This window comes from Aphelocoma coerulescens, chromosome 17 (genome assembly GCF_041296385.1).
Source record: "Aphelocoma coerulescens isolate FSJ_1873_10779 chromosome 17, UR_Acoe_1.0, whole genome shotgun sequence".
NCBI lineage: Eukaryota > Metazoa > Chordata > Aves > Passeriformes > Corvidae > Aphelocoma > Aphelocoma coerulescens.
The window spans coordinates 11104810-11123581 of record NC_091030.1 but is presented as its reverse complement, the minus strand read 5'-3'; the positions used below and the strand labels follow the sequence as shown (position 1 = coordinate 11123581).

At 41.0% G+C, this 18772-nt stretch overlaps 1 protein-coding gene and 1 long non-coding RNA gene across 13 annotated transcripts in view; one reads left to right on the top strand and one right to left on the bottom strand.

Annotated features, from left to right (window-relative positions):
* Positions 1 to 353: 353 nt before the first annotated feature.
* LOC138119878 (uncharacterized) lies at positions 354 to 1383 on the bottom strand. The gene is made up of 3 exons (XR_011155648.1): positions 1282 to 1383; positions 983 to 1037; positions 354 to 900 (listed from the first exon to the last, which is right to left on the bottom strand). It is a non-coding gene; the product is annotated as an uncharacterized lncRNA (long non-coding RNA).
* Positions 1384 to 1826: 443 nt separating this feature from the next.
* Positions 1827 to 18772, top strand: part of GARNL3 (GTPase activating Rap/RanGAP domain like 3) — a 43486-nt gene continuing 26540 nt past the window's right edge. For 3 of the 12 annotated variants that reach the window (XM_069032048.1, XM_069032052.1, XM_069032046.1), the window contains exons 1-13: positions 1827 to 1911; positions 4640 to 5651; positions 7828 to 7897; positions 9187 to 9261; positions 10583 to 10682; positions 11105 to 11223; positions 11723 to 11787; positions 14281 to 14344; positions 14596 to 14622; positions 14994 to 15069; positions 15640 to 15738; positions 16296 to 16399; positions 17588 to 17696. In XM_069032048.1, coding sequence (XP_068888149.1) covers positions 5596 to 5651; positions 7828 to 7897; positions 9187 to 9261; positions 10583 to 10682; positions 11105 to 11223; positions 11723 to 11787; positions 14281 to 14344; positions 14596 to 14622; positions 14994 to 15069; positions 15640 to 15738; positions 16296 to 16399; positions 17588 to 17696 — 964 coding nt within the window. In that variant the 5' untranslated portion in view covers positions 1827 to 1911; positions 4640 to 5595. Of the gene's footprint in view, positions 1912 to 4598; positions 5652 to 6801; positions 7693 to 7827; positions 7898 to 9186; positions 9262 to 10582; positions 14345 to 14595; positions 14623 to 14993; positions 15070 to 15639; positions 15739 to 16295; positions 16400 to 17587; positions 17697 to 18772 lie in introns of those variants that run through there. The other 9 variants (XM_069032049.1, XM_069032050.1, XM_069032047.1 and 6 more) reach the window with 9 other exon arrangements.

Below are 18772 nucleotides of genomic sequence, written 5' to 3'. Positions count from 1 at the left end.
AAGGTTATCCATAAAGTCTTCTTTCTATTCCACCTACCCCCCAGTCTATTCCACAGGGCAGAGCAGTTCCAGGCTAAACACAAACTCAAACAACACATTATGCTACAAACAGTGGGACGCAAGGATGATAAAGCTCTCAGAGAGAAGAAGGACGGTGAGGACCGAGATGATGCCAAAAGAGATGACCGATAGCATAGTGACAGTAGACAGAAGCGGCTCTAAGGAGCAGAAGAAAAGACTGTAATAGAGTGACCTATTATAAGAACTGTCAGTCATGATGATCAAGATGGCTGCAAAACAATGCTATGTTCAGAATGCTCCCTGTATCCTTACAATGTTATAAGCCCCAGGACACTACAACTCACAGCTGGAAAGAATGTATGGCAATACAGCTAGGAATGAGGCCTCAAAAGACATCTGACTCAACACTTCTGAGATGCAATTCTGAGACAGGGCTAAGCCCATCAGTAAGAGAACAAATGATATCGGTGATATGCCAAGAAGTACAAATGTTCGAGAACCTAGAGATGATAGCTGATGCTTGCCATAAGGTCCTTGAGGATCCAAGGGATCCTGAAGACACACTAGACAACACAACACACCAAACAACACAACACAGACTGGAACTGCTCTGCACACCCTACGGTTGCAATCAAATGTGGAGCCTCTCCCTTTAGCTGTCCTAAGAGGCCACTTAGAGAGCATCCCTTACCCTGCACTAATTATTAATTTTTTCCCAGGAATTTCCAACTCACTACCCTGCTGCCATCCCATCTCCAGGTCATAGCCCCTGACTTATCTTTCGGATGACCGACAATATAAATCCCCATTGGATGTGAAATGAGTCCTCCTCAGTCATCTTGGAAGGCCCCATAATAGCTGGGTTAGCCTCTTAGTCAGCTACAATAAAAAAAAAAAAAATCAAGATCAATGCACAAATCTAGTGGCATATAGGCCAAATGCCCCCAATTCAGCTACTCACCACCTCCTAAGCACATCCAGGTCCTCGGGTCTCCGGCTTCACCCAGAATCAAAAGCTGTGGCCATTATTTCAATAGACACATGAGACAGTGAGGGGCAAAGTTACATGGTACTTCTGTGAGTGCAGCAGATACATTTATGTGCTTTAAGATGTATAAATGTACCTGCTGTGCTTGGGAAAAAGCCTTAGGTAGCCCCAAATAGACACCTTTTCCCACCCTATGGCCTTCAAAACCCCTTCTGGCACTTCCTAAGCCAGCTACCCTGCTCACACTCTCCCAGCTGCAATGCATAACTTACCTATCAGAAGTCACAATTTTGGATATCATCTTTGATATGGGCAAGGTCCCTTTTATGAGACAATGAGTACACAAAAAAAATTTGAAGCTTCATATGCAATACAACCTGGAAGTTACAATGCTTCTAAAGAAAAAAAACAAGAAGAAAAGCTGAAATTAGAAAAGCACCTTACCACCCCTGAACACTCAAGCCAAAATTATGAGCCTAAATACTCCCTGTGTTCAACACTATCTTCTTCACAATGTCTTCAAAACCTCTGTTGTTTTAGAGGCCAAAAGCATCTACTGGGGAAAAAAAAAAAAAACCTGATATAAGCTGAAAGGCCCCCTTCATTAAAATGAGAGGAGATCTCCCACCCCACTCAATCCCAGGGAGAAAATGAATCCTTTGGGCAAAGGCTGGGGTTAATATACCCCTGGCCGGGTCCGCCTCTCATTCCCATCATGCCCCAGAAAAGGGAGGAGGTAATTATCACAAGGTATAAAAGCTGTCAAAGGAGCTGTAGCTGCTTGGCTCCTCTGATTTAAGTTCAAAATGGGTGAAGGGCTGGAGAGAGAAAAAAGCTCTTCAGGGAATTGATGATACCTTCTTTTTTACTACAGCTACATCAAACAAAAGGGCAGAGACCAGGTAAGAAATAAAATTTTGTATTTTGGCAGCATAGATAGCTAAGTGGGATAACTAGCTGTTAATTTGCACAGTTGTTCCTTAGTGATTAGTAAGTAGTACTTCACATGTGACTAAGTAGGGTGGGGAAGAATAGTAATTATATGAATGGTGAAGCTCTCATTGGGACCTCTAATTAGGGCTAGATACACTATAAATAAAAATAAGAAAACTAATCAACTCCTGGGTGCTCTTAAGGTTGTGTATGTGCTGGGCTTGCTCCCATATGAGATATTTGGTACTGGGGCACGGGTAGAAGTGCCCTGAAATGCAAATTTAAACCCTTAAAATGCTGAAAAAGGGAGTACTTCCTTTAACTGAACCCCTAAAATGAGGAAATGGGGTGTTTATCTCCACTTAAGCTAATACGATGGCAAATAAATGGCTTCTCCCCTGTAATTTAATCCCCTAAAATATTTGGAAAAGAGGGGGTTTCCTCACTTTAAATCTCTCAAAGGATACAGAAAGAGTAATTTTTCCCTCAGCTCAAACCCTTAAAAAGGGGGGACAACTGGGCTTCCCCTTCCATTTACACATTTGGATGATGAAAATGCAGGAGTTACCCTTAATTTAAACCCATAAAATAGCACAGTCAAGGTTTCCCCTTTCCATTTAAACTAGAAAATAATGGGAAATGGGGATTTGCTGTCAATTGATAGCCCTAACAGCATAGAAGGGGTGGGGTTTCCTTCAAATGATACTATTAAAATTGCAGGGGAAGGGGATTCCCCCTCAATTTTGATAGAGATAATTATGGAAAAGGAAGTTTTTCCCCTCAATTTAAGCCCCTTTTCTCCTAATAATACCTCTCTTTTCTGGGGGCTCTGGGGAGGGACTGACAAGATAAAAGGGGAAAGTTGAAAGTTTCCCTGTGGCACCCCACATGCTGCCTGGCATGCTCAGGTGCCCAGGTGTATCTGGCTGCTCCCTAGCTCCTGCTAGGATGCTCCAACTGTTGTTCCTGGAGGGACACTCGGGATACCTTCATCAGCCCCTCTGAACTAGTAGCTCCCTGTGCAGGTGTGCCTGGGCAACCCTCTGAAAGCAGCTGGCCATGCCTGGACCTGCTGTGCCTTGGAGCAGGGGGTGAGGTGGAGAAAGGTCCTGCCGGTTGTTCCCTCCCATACATGGGCCGTTGTCTGTCCCTGAAACACTGGGGTGCCGGGCTTTCCTTTCTGTGGAAAAGAACCAGCCTTCTGGTCCGGGTGCCTGTGGCCAAAATTGGGATTCTGCCTCCAAAATTCCTTATGTCCTAGCTTTGTAATTACCGAGGAAATTTTCCTCAGATCATAAGCGATTACAGGTAATTTTTCCTCTGCAATCATTACTGAATTGTGTTTCTGTGGAAGTGTTTGACATCTCCCTTGAGGGGACGAGGGTTTGGCCGGGTTTTTTATGGCTCATCCTGACAGGCCCCGACAGAACCCGAGCTCCCCATCGCTGGTCTACCCCGAATTTCCGTGAAATATTGATATAGTTTATAAATACTCCCTTTGCCTGTTACTCAGTCTTTCCCTGTCCATCTAGGGAGCAGATTACCTTCCATGTCCTATGAACAACTAGGCAAAACACTTGGAAAGTGTGAGCAGTAGAAATGTTGACCATTGAATGTTTGGCAGCCGTGTGCTCCAGCCCCTGGGATGGGCTTGTCCCCCACTCCACACCAGTCCTGCAGCTCCCCAGCTATTTCTTATTCTTCTTCTTTGGGGGCTCATCCCAGCTGTCGCTGCTGCTGCTGGAGGAGCTCGGATCCGAGTCGGAGGAGGAGTAGCTGTCCTCACTGTCACTGTCCTTGGAAGAGGTAGAGGGGTCCTAGCTGTCAGAGGAGGAGTCGCTGGCTGAGCTGTCGCTGCTGCTGCTGGAACTGGTCACACTTTTGGACCTGGGAGAGAACAAAGAGCTGAGCATAGCCCTGCCAGAGCCCATGGCACCGTGTTCTCTGCTCTGCTGTAATAATCCAAAGATCAATTAGTTGCCTTGAAAATTTCCCGGCCTCACCACCTAAGATGAATTCCTGTGCCCTCCCTCCCTTTTCCACTCCTGGATGAGTGGATTTTGGCCATTTGAGCAACGGCAGAGTGGCCCCAGGGCATGACATAGCCCAGCAGGACTGCAGAGAGGGGCAGTTTTTTGTATTTTTTTGCATAAACGCACCCCCTAAACTTCCAAGCATTTTTGGGCTGTAACCTCCCTTTTTTTGGGAGGGCCCCACCTAACTCCTCCCATACCCTACTCACCTTCTCCTCCACTGCATCTTCACTCTCCCAGTGACATTGGGGTGCCCCAAATTATATCATCGCCCCCAGACTCCAACTCCCTCCCTTTTTACTTGCTCCCAAAAAAAGCACAAAACAAATCAAACTAGCCTGGACAGCAGCATGTTGCTTTAATAATGCTATTTACATACGTACATCCCCCCTCTGAAAGGGGTCTCTGCTAGAAAAATAAAGGGAGGACAGCAGCATGTTGCTTTAATAATGCTATTTACATACGTACATCCCCCCTCTGAAAGGGGTCTCTGCTAGAAAAATAAAGGGAGGGCAGCCCCCCAAATGGTTGAAGTCCCTCCCCAGCTCCTGTTGTGCAGGCTGGCGGCTGCCCCATAGCAAATGGGCAGTGTGTCCGAGGATGGTGCCTTGTCTCCTGCTCAGGCTCTTCTCTGCCTTGTTCCTCCTCTGTTCCTGCGCTCCAGCCGGTGTCTCATCCCTTCCCTATGATGCTACTGCCGGGAGATCACTGTGCGAGGCTGGAGGACATGGCTGTACCGCGACGGGAATCTGCGCTCACGGACCCACCGCAAGAGCTCCAGCCCTCCCACCGCTGCTGCGTGGCTCACTCGCTTGTTCGATACAGCTGAAAGTCAAGCATGAAAATTCTCTGCTGCATCATGTCTGATTGGTATGAAGAAATGTGATGCTGAGTACGCTTCAGATAATGCTATTGTGGCACTTCTAATTTCATACTTCTAAGCAAAATTTTTATTACAGTAATAGATCTGTGACAAACTCTTGACGACTGGCTTTTCTCCGTGTTAAGTACAACGCTGTGCAGATGTGTCTTGTAGTGCTTTGCTTTTCATCTGGCGGGCAAGTCACCACGCAAGCTCGCTTTCGGTCACGTAGTGGAAATGGAAATCATTGTGGTGTAGCATCTTGACTTGAGAGCAGCATTCCACGGCAAATCTGACCTATCTGCTTGGCCGTCTTGGAGCTGACTGGTTTCTGTTACTTGCAGGCATATCGAATAGGCGTGCTTTCCATGGAAAACTCTCAAGAGATGTCTCAAATGATGTTTTACCGTTACGTTTACAAAGCCTGCATTCGGGAGGGGCGGTGCTGGCTGAGGTCCCTCCCTGCACAGGGGCGAAGGACCCGTTCGCTCCCCTTGCGGGACTGCAGCTCTCGGCGGCGGAGGGCGGACCGGTCGCTCGCAGCCCGGGACTACAACTCCCGGCGGGCACTACCGCCGGCGCAGCGGCCGACGCGATGGCCGACGCGGCGTATGAGTGGTCGGCGGGCCGGGGCGGACGCGCGGGGCCGTGCGCCGGGGGTAGCGGGATGTGCGCGCGGAGCTCCTGGCGCCTCTCCCGCGCGGGAAATAGCCGCGGGAGCGACGCTGGAGGAGTGAAGCCTCCGTCTAGCCGTCCGCATGGAGCTGAGCAGCGCGGAAGGGGCGTCCACCCGATTCCTCGGCCTCACTCAGCGGTACCGGAGGCGGGGGCTAAGCTCGGGTGGGGCGGGGCGTGGCGTGCTGCCGGCCGGCGATGGCGGAGAGGAAGGCGGTGCTTTGCTTCCGCCGACTGGGGGCTGGAGGGGTCGCCGGGGCGAGCGGCGCTGGAGGCCTCCGCGGCGTGGGGCGGCTGGCCCTCGGGCTAGCGGAGTAGTAAGAGCTCCCCAGCTGCAGCCGTCTCCCTCGGGGGTTGCTGCAGGTGCTGTGGGCGGAGTCGGACGAGCGCCTTCAGAGTCGGTTTCGCGGCGTATTCAGCGTTGCGCTCGTGCAAGCGGGTAGCGCTGGGATATCGCTGCAATTACACGACTGCTGACTGCGTTTGTACCTGTGACTCTTTCTTAAATGAAAACAGATTGGCCGATACTGGCAAGTAAACATAGAGATGGTAAGGAGAATGGCAAGCCCAAGGGGCATGCAGGCTATGTCCTTTCTGATCACACAGGCGCAATCTGCAAACTTTACCCTTTCTGCCACTACCTTCCCGACCCCCAAGTAACGTGCTTTCCGGTGTCGAACTTCTAAAAGACAAAACTTGGGATTTGACGCTAGGATCCTCAAAACATCTAGATTTAGTTTAGCAAGTATGTTCAATCGTGCTTTGTTGTTCAACTTTCAGGACTGTCTTGTAGGAGCATCTGTTGAAAAGGGAGGAAACTAGTCCTCTATCCTCGTTGTCCTTACTGTTCATTTATACAATTGCACCTGTGTTTCCAGACAAATGGGAAAGGGAGGTGGAGTATACTGTAGATGCCGTACAAATGAACATAAGCTGGTTGGTTTTATTCACGTGAATAAAGGTGCATCCGTATTTAAATACTTTGCAATGTCAGTAAATTTTAAATTATTAAGCCCAGCTAATCTGAGGCACTGACGAACTGACCTCTTCAGTGCTGGCAGTTCATCTTAGTAGGGTGGAAACTACTCTAAAAGTGTCATAACTGGAGCAGCCGTTTTTCTTTTATAGGTCAGGACTGAGGAGGGATGCAATTCAGTGAAGAAAATGAATATGAACAACTGATTTTAATCACAGCGTATTTTTTAAATTAGCAGATGTGGTATGTCAGAGAGTTGAGTACAAATCTTGGTGGTAACCAAGAATGGAGAGCCAAAGAGGTATGCAGGCAAGAATTCATTAGGGAGTATATGCGCTTATGCAAATAGCACGACGATGTGAATCTTACCTGTGCCTAAAGTGAAGCTGCCTAATTTTCATGATGTTGTCTCTGTAGCATTTATGTTGATGTAAGATTCCGCTTTAATGACTAGATGCGAAGCAGGTGACGTTAGGTTGAGAAGAAGCAGAGATTAGCTCTTGGGTATAATTCTGACTTTTAAAAAGACTGCTAGTGTGTTTGAAGGTTAGGTATGTTTTAGGTAGTTTGAATTGGGACACAAATGAATGAGAATGTTAATATTAAAGCAGTCTTGTTTTAATCGTTAGCTCAGATATATTCCCAGTTTTTTAATTAGTGAGAGAGCGGTGTCAGAAAAAAGCTTTTAATACCAAAGCATATGGTTTGTGGCAAGACAGTATATGGCTTCAAATTATTGGAATGTAGTTGCGTAGAGGCGGTGCTTAATGTGATACGATGGTATGAGGTTATATGTGGTAACGCAGGTGGATTTTGACCTTCACATTGTAGGATTACTTTTGTTTGCTGTCTTTGTTAAGGCTGTGGAGGGACACCTCTGAAATGCTGTCGTTTGCTTGTGCTCTTAAATGGAAGTACTGGTCTAGTTTCTCCTTGCGTGTAGGCCGAAAAAAGACTGAAGAAATGAGCAGTGACACGCTAAGTGCAGTCTTACTGAGTCGTATAGTGCGGTTGTCGCATTTGAGGCATTAAGTTTACATTTCAGACGTGGTTTATGAGCCACCACCCGCTTTGGAACTCTTGATTGCACCGTGCCTAAGTATTTAATTTAACCGTAGCTTTTGCTTCCAGTCAGGACACGGCCATTTCTCTTGGGAGTCACGTGAAAGCCAGACTGCAATGGCTACTAGAGATTGTGCATGCTGTAAGAAGTGTTCCCTGCAGCAATGAGTTTATATGCTATGAAGCTTGTTCAGATTTTTTTAATGGCAGGGTATAGCATTGCAGGAAGTGTGAGGCTAGTTGACCTGTGTACACTGATGAAACGTTTCTATTCCAGCTCTGTCTCTGAAGATCTGGGTTGCAGACGTGGAGAGTTTAGCAGAAAGCATTATGGATCTGTGGAGCTTGTAAGTTTATGTAGCCTGTCCTTCGATTTACCAGCTTATAATGCAGCGCTCTAATCCGTTTCATTTCCGACTGAAAGAATTGGATCCAGTTTGGAAAATGTGCTTTCTAAGCTGGACTTGAAAGTAATAAGCTAATAGAAAGATGCTTCTGAATAGATACGGATCAGACTGGTGATAGGGGATCTTTTTACCACCTTTTTTATTAATATTTCGTTGTAACACTTCAGGAAGCGTTATGTAAATACTGTGTTTACTTCCAGATGGAAATTGAGCATTTTTCCCTCTTGGAAGCTGAAGATGGCAAAATATTAGGGTAGTATTTAATGAAGTACTTGCGATTATGTAAGTTATAAACTATGCATGCTCACATGTATGTAATTTTATAGGTACGTGACTCATAATAGTGGGAGAGGGCTTAAAACTAAATGAACTAGTCAGAATTAGGATTTTGACAAGGGTTCCCTAGAATCTGTCAGTTGTTCTGCATTTTCCTGAAATTCAAAGATTAAGCTGGCACTTCATTTTCCACAGTGAAAATATGTCAGCAGTTAAAACTGTCATTCTGATTACAGGGTCGTAATGAAATTACATAAATTTACTGTAGGAAAGCGGAAGTGGGGAGGAGTTATGAAAATGAACGCCAGTTCTCTTACTGTGGGAAGAAATCGCAAGTTTTCGACTAGCTATAGTTGTAATTTTAAAGTTCTTGGGTAGTATATTTACTAACACTAAATTGGGCGGCCCAGTTGCTGGTGCGTTGCGGGGAACGCCAGGTATCTTTCTTTTCGTACGTTCCACATAACAGATGCGGTGTTTTAATCCAAAAATGCGAGTAAACTGTTTTCGGGTAAGAGGCTCTTTCATTCCTCGTACTTAGAGTCTTTTGCTGGGGGGAAAAAAAAGAAGTTATTTGTCATAATAAATTCACAGTAAGCTCACATGAACGGTCTTGTATTTTGGTTGTTTTTCTTAAAATCTTGCTAGCATTTTATGAAAGTATGTGTTTTTTGGAGTACAGATGTTTAATGGTTCTTGTTGCCCTTTCAAATTTCTAAATGTTTGATGCTTAAGTTTTCTTGCTTCATGTTTCCCACAGTAGCATCTCATTCATGCCTCGTTAGGGGTCTTCCTGGGTCATTCAAAGCCTTTAGTCAAATTGGTAATAGCTAGATTGATCCCTTTTCTGTGGGAAGTCATGATGCCTGGAGCAAAAAGAAATGGTAGTAAGCTTTGATTGCTGGTCGTATGGCTATTTTTGGAAATAGAACCTGTCTTAAACTCTCTTATAGCTTATATCTAGTGATGCTGATGGAGCCATTCAAAGAGCTGGACGATTCCGTGTGGAAAATGGCTCCTCTGGTGAGGTAAGTGTCCAAAAGTACTCATAGGAAGCTGAAAAAATTATTCAGCTTCAGTTATTTTTCACCTACTAAAGATGTATTTGTAGTCAATTACTAGGGAAGAGGACTTTGAAAATTCTGGCATTTTGTTTCATTTGGTAACGTTTTTGCTCACTTGATCGTGTTAGGAGAAAAATAACTCTGAATGATGCTTCGCGGTCTCTAGTTCATCACTCTGTCTATATATATGCTATCCCAGTGGTACTACAATGTTCAAGCCGACCTGTGTGCTTTCAAGTTTGCTCCTTGGTGTAATGAGGTTATAGCTTCATTTTTTGGACCCTCAGTTGCCTTTTGGCAGCTGTGCTTGTCTTAAATAAGAGATAAAGAAGTTGAGCGGAGCCTCAGAGCGTCATTCCTTTCGTCTTTCTTGCTGCTAAACTCGCAGTGTGTTCCTGCAACTACTCCGGTGGCACCTAGGTTTCTGCTTACCTTCCTTTTTTATCTTCCTTTGTAAAACTTTTTCATCTGTAAATATAGTCTTAATAATGAAAGAAAGGGGACCTCATATTCTAGAAATACTGGTAACATCTTGGTAAAGTGTGCATTGAACTAATAGCAACAGCAAACTGTTACCGATCATCTGTTTGCATCAGCGCTGGCTGCAGAGTTGAATGCAATCTAACTATTCTGCATTGATTCTTTGGGGTTCACGTTTGGTACTCTGTGTCTTTTTAGCTCAGTTTCATGCGGTTCAAAAGCTGATTTTAGCTCGTATCGTGGAAAGACTCGTAGAGCGGGTGATGAATGGCCGTGTGGCGAATGAATATGAAGAATGGCTTTTTCTTTGCGTGTTAATTTGTAGTGGGAAAGGACTTGAGGGATGCTTGGGAATTTACCTTAATTTATGAGAAACAACACTGAAGAACTTCCAAAGCGTGCTTTGGTCAAGCAAGGAGACTTTGAGGATTAATTTGGGAAGAACTGAGAAAATTAAACCTGAGGACATTCATTTATTTAAGTTTTAAAAATATTTGTCTTCAAATTCCACATGGAAAGACCTTTTTTTCACTGACATTCTAAGACATTACTGTAACGGTGGTACAGTAGGGTAAGACTTAGCTACTTAGAGAGAAATTAGAAAAAAGGGTGAATGAGAGGGAGAAGTTTTTATTTCAGCTATGCACCAACTGACTTCGGAAAAATCCTTGCTTTTTAAAAAGCAGTGTACAGCTAAAATTTCTGGTGAATAGCTGGCCTTTATTTGTTTTTGCCTATATTTTGTCCTTTTTTTTTTTTTTTTTCACTTGGCATTTAATATAAGGGTCTCCCGATTCTATTTCAGAATACAGACTCCACTCCGGGTACGTGGCACAGAACGGATGTGCATTTGGAAAACCCAGAGTATCATACGAGATGGTACTTCAAATATTTTTTAGGGAAAGGTAATTCTTTTTTTGCAAACGGATTGGAATTGGTTCAATGAAAATGTAATGCAGTTTTGAATTGTTACTATTTCAATATGGAAAAAGGTATGGTGTTCATTTAGTATTAAACCATTTTCTGTCCTTTCCAGAAAACAAGTCTGTTTCATGTGTTTTTAACCTGAAAACAGAGGATGAGTGTCTGTAAAGAGCAAAACCCCTGCTACCAAAAAAGGATGTTTTGAAACCCTTCTTGGCTTTGAAAGCTGTACCTTTCTCTTTGGGTGATTTTTTTACACATCCGTATATAAGTACATAGTTATTTATTGAGACAATGATACATTTTTACATATGAATGCATATGTTTACAGGTGTCTGTCTGATTCTGGACACGAGTGGGTCTTCTTTATGGTTGATAGTGCTGCTTGTTTTTCTCCCAACAGTTCATCAGAATTATATAGGTACAGATGCAGAGAAGAACCCTTTCTTTCTGTCTGTTGTACTGTCTGACCAAAATAATCAGCGCATTCCTCAATACCATTCGATACTTTGGAGAAAAACTGTAAGAAACAAATACTTAACTGCTATTCTGACTTTTGTTTGTTTGTTTTGGGTATGTTTATCATACGCTTTTTCTCCAGAATTCTGGTATTTATTACGTATTTTCATTTCATATCATAAGAACGTATAATTCTACCATAGCAGATAAAACTAAACTAAATTTGCAGATAACATTAGACTAAATGTTTTGACAGAAATCTGTGATGTCAGATATTTTCTAATTGTTCTAACAACTGCTTTTTTTTTAGAAATGATGCCTAAATTGTTCTTGATTACGTCCTGTGATCAAACTCTCCTGTAGGTGTGCATGGTTCACTTTTTTTTCTTTGCGACATCCATCTGTTTTTTTTTCTCTCTAAATCAGCAGTAAAGATGGCTAAGTAAAATTACCTTGGTTTTCTTGGTTTTTTTTACTTAATTGTTTTTATTAATATTCCTGTTTGAATATGCAGAAAAAGTTGGTATGTCCTGTAACATATCCTAGCTTTTCTTGTTTACAGGGTACTCAGAAAATATGTCTCCCTTACAGTCCCACAAAAACATTATCAGTGAAATCTATATTAAGGTATGCATTTACGAATAAGTTATCAGTTTAGATATTTGCCTGTATACCTTTTCCTGTAATTCAGAGCTTGCGTTCCGTGGTTTTCATGATAAATTTATAAAAACCGTAAAAATAGCTTTGCAGATCTTGCTCATTGAAGGCAGTGAAAAGTGGTTTTAAAGCCTGTTCTGGAACAGGCGAAGTGAAAATTTAAAATGGAGAGAAATTCTTAGCACTTTTCCTTCAGCAGAGGGACAATTTCAAGTTAATTGAAGAACAGGTACTAAGTGGAACTGCAGTGATGGAGAAGAAATAGCTTTTAAAATTAGACAATAAAAAGAGCTAAGGAATAGCAGATTTTGACTGGCGGTTATGATGTGGCCCTAGCAGGAGGAAGCAAGCAGTCAAGATGCCGAGAATTATTTCTTCAGCTGACTGTCTTCATCTAGGTCTCACTATGGGTATATTATGTGCAGTGAAGCTGAGAAAATTCCTACTCTTGGATGGAGTTTGTATGAGCATGCTCATATTCTGCCCTGCCTCTTTGGTGGTAGAAGAGAATATAAAGTGAGCAAACCCAACACTGTTTCTATTTCTTTGAACATTTTAATCAGCTGAAATGTCAGAGCACTGGTTTTCAAAGCACTCATTCAAATTTAATCTGCAGTTTTACAATCTTATCACGTGGTGTGTTTTCTCAAATCCCTCACTGATAATGTCATCAAATGGATCTTCTGTAAGGGTTTTAGCTTCTCTAGGAAGCCATTAAAAGGGCCTTTTAGTAAACAGCACGTACCAGATAAATGAGGGGTTTGCAAGTTTCTAAAACCTTTAATCTGGTAGAGTAGGAACAAATATTTCTTGTTTGATTGAAGCCGGGCCACCGGTTAACACTGACAGTGCCTATGTGAAAGGAGAGTTCTGGAAGCAGAGCATGTGTTTTGGTGTGAAGTCACTACCAATAGATCTGGATGTTCCTGCTGCGGCACAAGATTTATTAGAGGTCCCAGACCACTGAATGTGCCTGAGAGGCTATCAGGCCATTGAGCCTTGCTTCTTAAATCTGATTTCCTGGGCTGAGGCTCTGTTTTGGAGTGTCGAGATGGTGAGTCGAAAACTCTTCGGATATCTATCATCTTCTTCATCAAGTTGAACTAAGTGCCCTCTTTGAACTCCTACCGTGTTGGCTCGAATAGTGTTCCTAGTTGTCTGTACTGTGTTCTTGACCTGCGTAAGTACCTGATTTTCCATGTCTGCCCACGAGTCACTGAAGTATCTCTTCCTAACATCCCTTTCCAACCCGGCCTCTCTCTTCACTCTGCCCACAAGTGTGTGTTTTGTCAGGCATCCCAGAATGGAGGAACTCTGTCATCTATTAGCTAGGGTCATAACTCTGTGGCTAAAACACCCTGATGTGTTCCATCCTGTGATGCTCCAGTATTCTACAGAGGAAAATGGTAGGCTTGTTTCAGACCTTGTTTCTCTCTGTGCCACGTGCAGTTGGTTGCATAAACGTCATCTCCTTTTGCCTGCTTCAGCTTGGACTGAAAACTCTTCCCTGGCTTTGGTTTTTGTTTTTTGGGGGTTTTTTTTGGTGTTTTTTTTTGGTTTTTTGTTTGTTTTTTGGTTTGGTTTTTTTTTGGCTTTTACAGTCCTTGAGCCATGCCTCAGGCCTGATTGGTAGTCCTTTGACATTTCAACCTTTTCACACCTGGTGTGAATCTAGGTACAGACTGTCTCAAAGAATTTTGGTTATGTTTATAAATGTGCTTTTTCTAAGTTCTTTGGAAGGCTTTAGTACCTTTCAAAAGGAACTAAAGAAAATGACGTCTGCTCTGTGGTTGACATAAGTAACAGTGGAAACATTTGACCTCTGTTACTTTACTGTGCCCCAGGCAGATTGCATTTGGCACTCCATGACATGCCGTACAGTTCTGTAATGCTCGGGGGGGAGAAAGGAGCATAAAAATAATAGTAAATGCAGAAGCATGAGTTAAGAAAAAAATTATATGAATTAGGTATTTCTGTTTCTTGAGGCAGTTGATCTTGCTTTTTATGTAAGTAACTTTTCTGTTCCACCTGTGAATCATTGGTGTGTGAATTTGATGCTGAACTTCTCATTTTTCATTTGACTTGCCTTGAATTATTTAAGAAGAGAGAGAAGCTTAAAAAATAGAATAGGTTATTGAGCCCTCCTAAAATGCTCACGATTATTATGTTTAAAGCCAAAGTGAAGGTTGATGTAGTAGAGCTCTGTGCTTTATATGTAAATAAATTTAAATCTGATCTCCAGACATGGTCTTACTAATTTCTGTTTCTAAAATACAAAAGAAGTTTAGAAAGTGTTGGAAGTTAGTATTTTGGGAAAGAAATGGCAATTCCATGAAACATTCCATTTAACAGAGGCTCTTCGAACAATTCGTTTTGTAACTGTTGTAACTGCAGTCAGTCGGTGGTTCAATGTTGAAATGCATACGTGCCCTTCTATAAAGCGGTATTTCACTTGCATTTCAGTGCTATGAGTCTTGATAAATTTGAGAAGAGCCCAAGGGAAATTTTTCATCCTGAGATACAAAAGGTAGGAAGTGAGTTTTTTTGTTTGGTTCTTTTTCTTTATTATTTTCTGGAAATATAAGTAATTAAGTATAAATGCTACTAGTTTGTTTCTTCCAGTAGCAGCTAATAACGATGATTATATGTAATACTGCTTAAACCGTCTTTATCCATTGAACTGGCCATTTCAAATCAAAACTTAAAAACACAAATGAAACTGTCATCCTCATAGAATCTTTAATACGAGTGTGCTAAAGATACTGTTTTTGTTTACAGGATTTATTGGTTCTTGAAGAGCAAGAGGTAAATGTAAACTTACCGCTTCTAGCTCACAGATCTGTTCGGTGAATAAGGCTTAGTATTTTGATGTGCTTATGGTGACTTTGAAATCAACTGCTGATGACAGTAAAAAATGTAATGTTTTTAGACCGTGACATAAAAAATATTTTTAAGCACCAACTTAATATCTCATATTAATAGATCACCAACTTACATTAATAATTTTATGCTCTACTATAAAAGTTTAAAGGTGAATTATTATGTATTAGGAGATGGTATAGAGTGTATGTTCCAAAGTGTCGGATGTATACAAAGATACACATATAAAAGTCCTTGGAGGGAACATTTTTTTTGGATCTTCTGTTTATCATACAATACTTGGTTTTATTTCTCAGGGCTCTGTGAATTTTAAATTTGGAGTCCTTTATGCTAAGGATGGTCAGCTTACAGATGATGAAATGTTCAGTAATGGTGAGTTTTTCACCTTTTCCGTAATTTTTTTATTCATCTGAATTACAAAAAAAAGGAAGATAGTGTCTACAGCTGGAAGCAAGACAGGAGGTAATGGTTAAGTGAACAGTCATTTTGTTGTGTTTCATGTGTTGGGTGAAAAATTGTAGCATAGGGCCTTCTAATGCTATAAAAAGTTGCTGTAGGAAGCTTACTATTACAACTTGAAAGACAGTGAAATGTTGACGTAACGTTTACAAAAAAAGAAGCAGTTGAAGGAGGCAACTCGTTAACTCCCTGCTCGTAGTTCTTTCGCTCTTTTACGGCATGATCACGTTCTCCTATGCGCTTGAACAGCATTGGTGTTAGCAAAAGAGGTCACTGTTTAATGTCACATGATGGTGCCTATTTTGAAAGGCTGGGATGCTGTTTCTGGAAAGGCAGTAGGCTTGGAAGACGTGAAAGGAAACTAATCCAGCTGAAACTTGTGTCCTGGAAGCAGGACCCATTTCCTTATTTTGGTTATTTTTAAGACATGTTCTATTACTACGTGTATGCTTTTTTGGTAACGTTTCTCCCTCCCATGTGTAGAAACCGGAAGTGAAAGCTTTCAACGATTTTTGCATCTCTTGGGTGACACAATTACTTTGAAAGGCTGGTCAGGCTACAGAGGAGGACTGGACACTAAAAGTAAGAACTCATCTGAAGCAATAAAGAGGGGGGGGAGTGGAGCTGCAGTGTAAATTTTTCTTCTTATCTCACATTGCACATATTGTATATATTGTAGTTATAAAACAATCCCAAAACGGACTTCCTCGTGTGCATGCTAAATGCTCTGCTTCACCAGGTAAGAGTCAGGTCAGCTTAAGTCACTGGTATGGAATGCAGTTGAAGAAAAGTATTTATGACTGAACATAATACAGGTGAACAGTTTCATTTTAAGTTGGAATGAGGTGAACAATAACCTGACATGTTACTTGCTTCATGATAGTAGGACATTATGGCTTGTAGACCCGTGTGCTTTCAGGAAGGTAGGTGAAAGATGTCATAGGTTTTAAGTGGGAATATGCAGATTAGTTGCAAACTTGGGTTTGGACTTGCATAAAACGTGCAGTGTGGACATTTCCTAAAAGGGATTGGACAAAAAAGGATAGCTAAGGAAGATTTGGTAGAAGGACTCAAATATATCTTTTGATCTTCAAAAAACTTAGAGGATGTACTCCTTAAAGTGTTGTCTTCCCTTGCAGATGATACAACAGGAACCTGTTCCATCTATACAGTTTTTCAAGGGCATGAAATTATGTTCCATGTTTCAACCATGCTACCATATTCTAGAGAGAACAAGCAGCAGGTACGTGGTTCTCTCTTTCTTTTTTATTTCCCTATTTATTTGTTAAATCACAAAGTCCGAAACTTTATTAAAAAAAAAAGGATTTCTTGTCTGTTAATATTTTAGAAATGTAAGCCTTGAGACTTTTGCTATATTTTTCTCAGTATTCTACCTAATGCTGAAAATTTCATGATGTTTATTACAAACAGTGCATCCAATCATCTCTATGAAACTACAAAAGATACTTGTGAAGAAGATCTAAATTGCTTCACTGACAAGTGATTGAGTAGCATGGTGTTCAGGTGACTTGAAGAGCTTCGCTGATGTAATTATTACCTCAAAGATTTTAGGAAGACTGGAAATTAGCCTTGTGTGTGAATTGTAGGAATATTCACATGTGTAACACACAACTCCTACTTGGGTAGCCATTAGTGTAGCTTGAAAGAAATTCCCCTTGTGAGCATGTTAATGTTGGTAACTGTAAAGAAGTGCTGTCACACACTCTCATAGATTAACTAGGGGGGTTCTTGGGTACTTGTTCGAATGTGCTGTTGTTCATTGCTCAAGCCTTTCTTTGTATTTATGATGAAAAGAATACTTTATAAGCACATGCGTTTACTATATATTGTACATCCATAATGATTTACCTAAATTACTTAAAAATTACTTGGTTTACTATTTATTATGCGTTCTAGTTAGGCGATATGATTAAAATGTACATTTTTTATTTCTATGTCAGTTTTCTCATGCTTTTTCCTTGGACTGATGACAAGGTCACAGAAGAAAACGTAGGCCAATCAGGATTTTTTTTTTTTTAAGAATAACTCGGCACCAGAGTTTTTTGTCCTTTTATTTCAAGCAGTAGATTTGCTTTTGTGGAATGCTAGAGGTTCCATGCTCGATTAGTGAATATTACTTAGGGAAACTGTGAGCACTTTTCTAAACATATGCTGTATCTGTTCTTCTAGAACCTGCCTTGTTGTGTGCACCGTGTCGTTGCTAGGTTTACTTATAGTTAAGTAATGATTTTATATTGTCTTCAGTCACACTGACTGTAATTTTTCTGTTAGCAGTTTAGGAATATTGCTTTATTATTCTGTCACAGAATTGCTAAGATGCTTACTTATGTCTTGTAAGTCACTGTGTCTGTCGCTTCTTTTTTTGCCTTTTCTTTCTTTTTTCCTTTTTTCTTTTCCTTTTTTTTTCCAGGTAGAAAGGAAGCGACATATTGGAAATGACATTGTCACTATCATATTTCAGGAAGGCGAAGAGTCTTCTCCAGTGTTCAAGCCATCCATGATTCGCTCTCATTTTACACGTATCTTTTTCCTAACATTTTCTAATTATTTTTTTTAAGATCAGCATTTCTCTTAATTCTGCCCTAAGTCCTCCCTGCATGCTGTTTGTTCAAGTGAAAACTATTTTAGAAAGACGGTTGCATTATTGCATTCTTTACCTTCAGCTGCTTGACTAGGACTTTCCAAGTCTGCAACATCAACCAATGTTTGCTAAATCCCTTAGAAGATGAGGTAAAATCAAGAATGTGATTTTTAAATAATGTTTTTATTGAAAGTGTTTATATGTATCATTTCACAAACTTAATTTTACACCTTTTCAAAAAATATAAATTCATAAATCTTTCTCTTAGTTATGTAAATTAATTTGGCATTAGATTTTGGCATTTTACCGAATACTGCCTTTAAATGTTTCAATGCTGTTTATTTTAAGTATTTATGTATTTTAGATCAGTGATTGTCAATTTTTTCAGACCATTAACCACATATTTTCCAGTTTTTTGACAGCCTGTGCTTTTCAGACTTCTGGTTGAAAACATTGTGAAGATGATATGATTCCAAAAACCAGCAGCCAACCTCTTGGAATTATCATAGGGTCACACTAGTAATATGTAGACCTCGATTTGGCATCTGTTAGACTAGATGGAATAGAATAAAGAAAAACGGATGAAAAGAAGAAAACTATAATTTCTATCTATACTCTGTTGCCGAGTCTTAAAAAGTTCTCACAAAGCTTAAGAGTTCTAGACCTTGTTCTCAGGCAGACTAAATGTTCTTAGAAGACTCTTGCTAGGGGTGAATGAAAACTGAATAAAGATTGAAAAAAATAATAAAAATGTTTAGATACCAAAGGAACCTAAATACTAAGAAGAATTGTTTACCAAATCAATGTACCTCTTCATTAGAGCATCAGCCTTAGTATAACTTGCACTTTAAATCATTCTATTTTCTTATAATTCTGTTAGCTAATTTATTTCATTGGAATCTTTTCTTCGGTGGAAGCTCTGGTATAAACAAAGTTCAGAATTGGTACTGCTTTATCAACCAAAAGAATTTTTAATCACAAATGTATCACATAAAACACAAAATCCTATAGTAT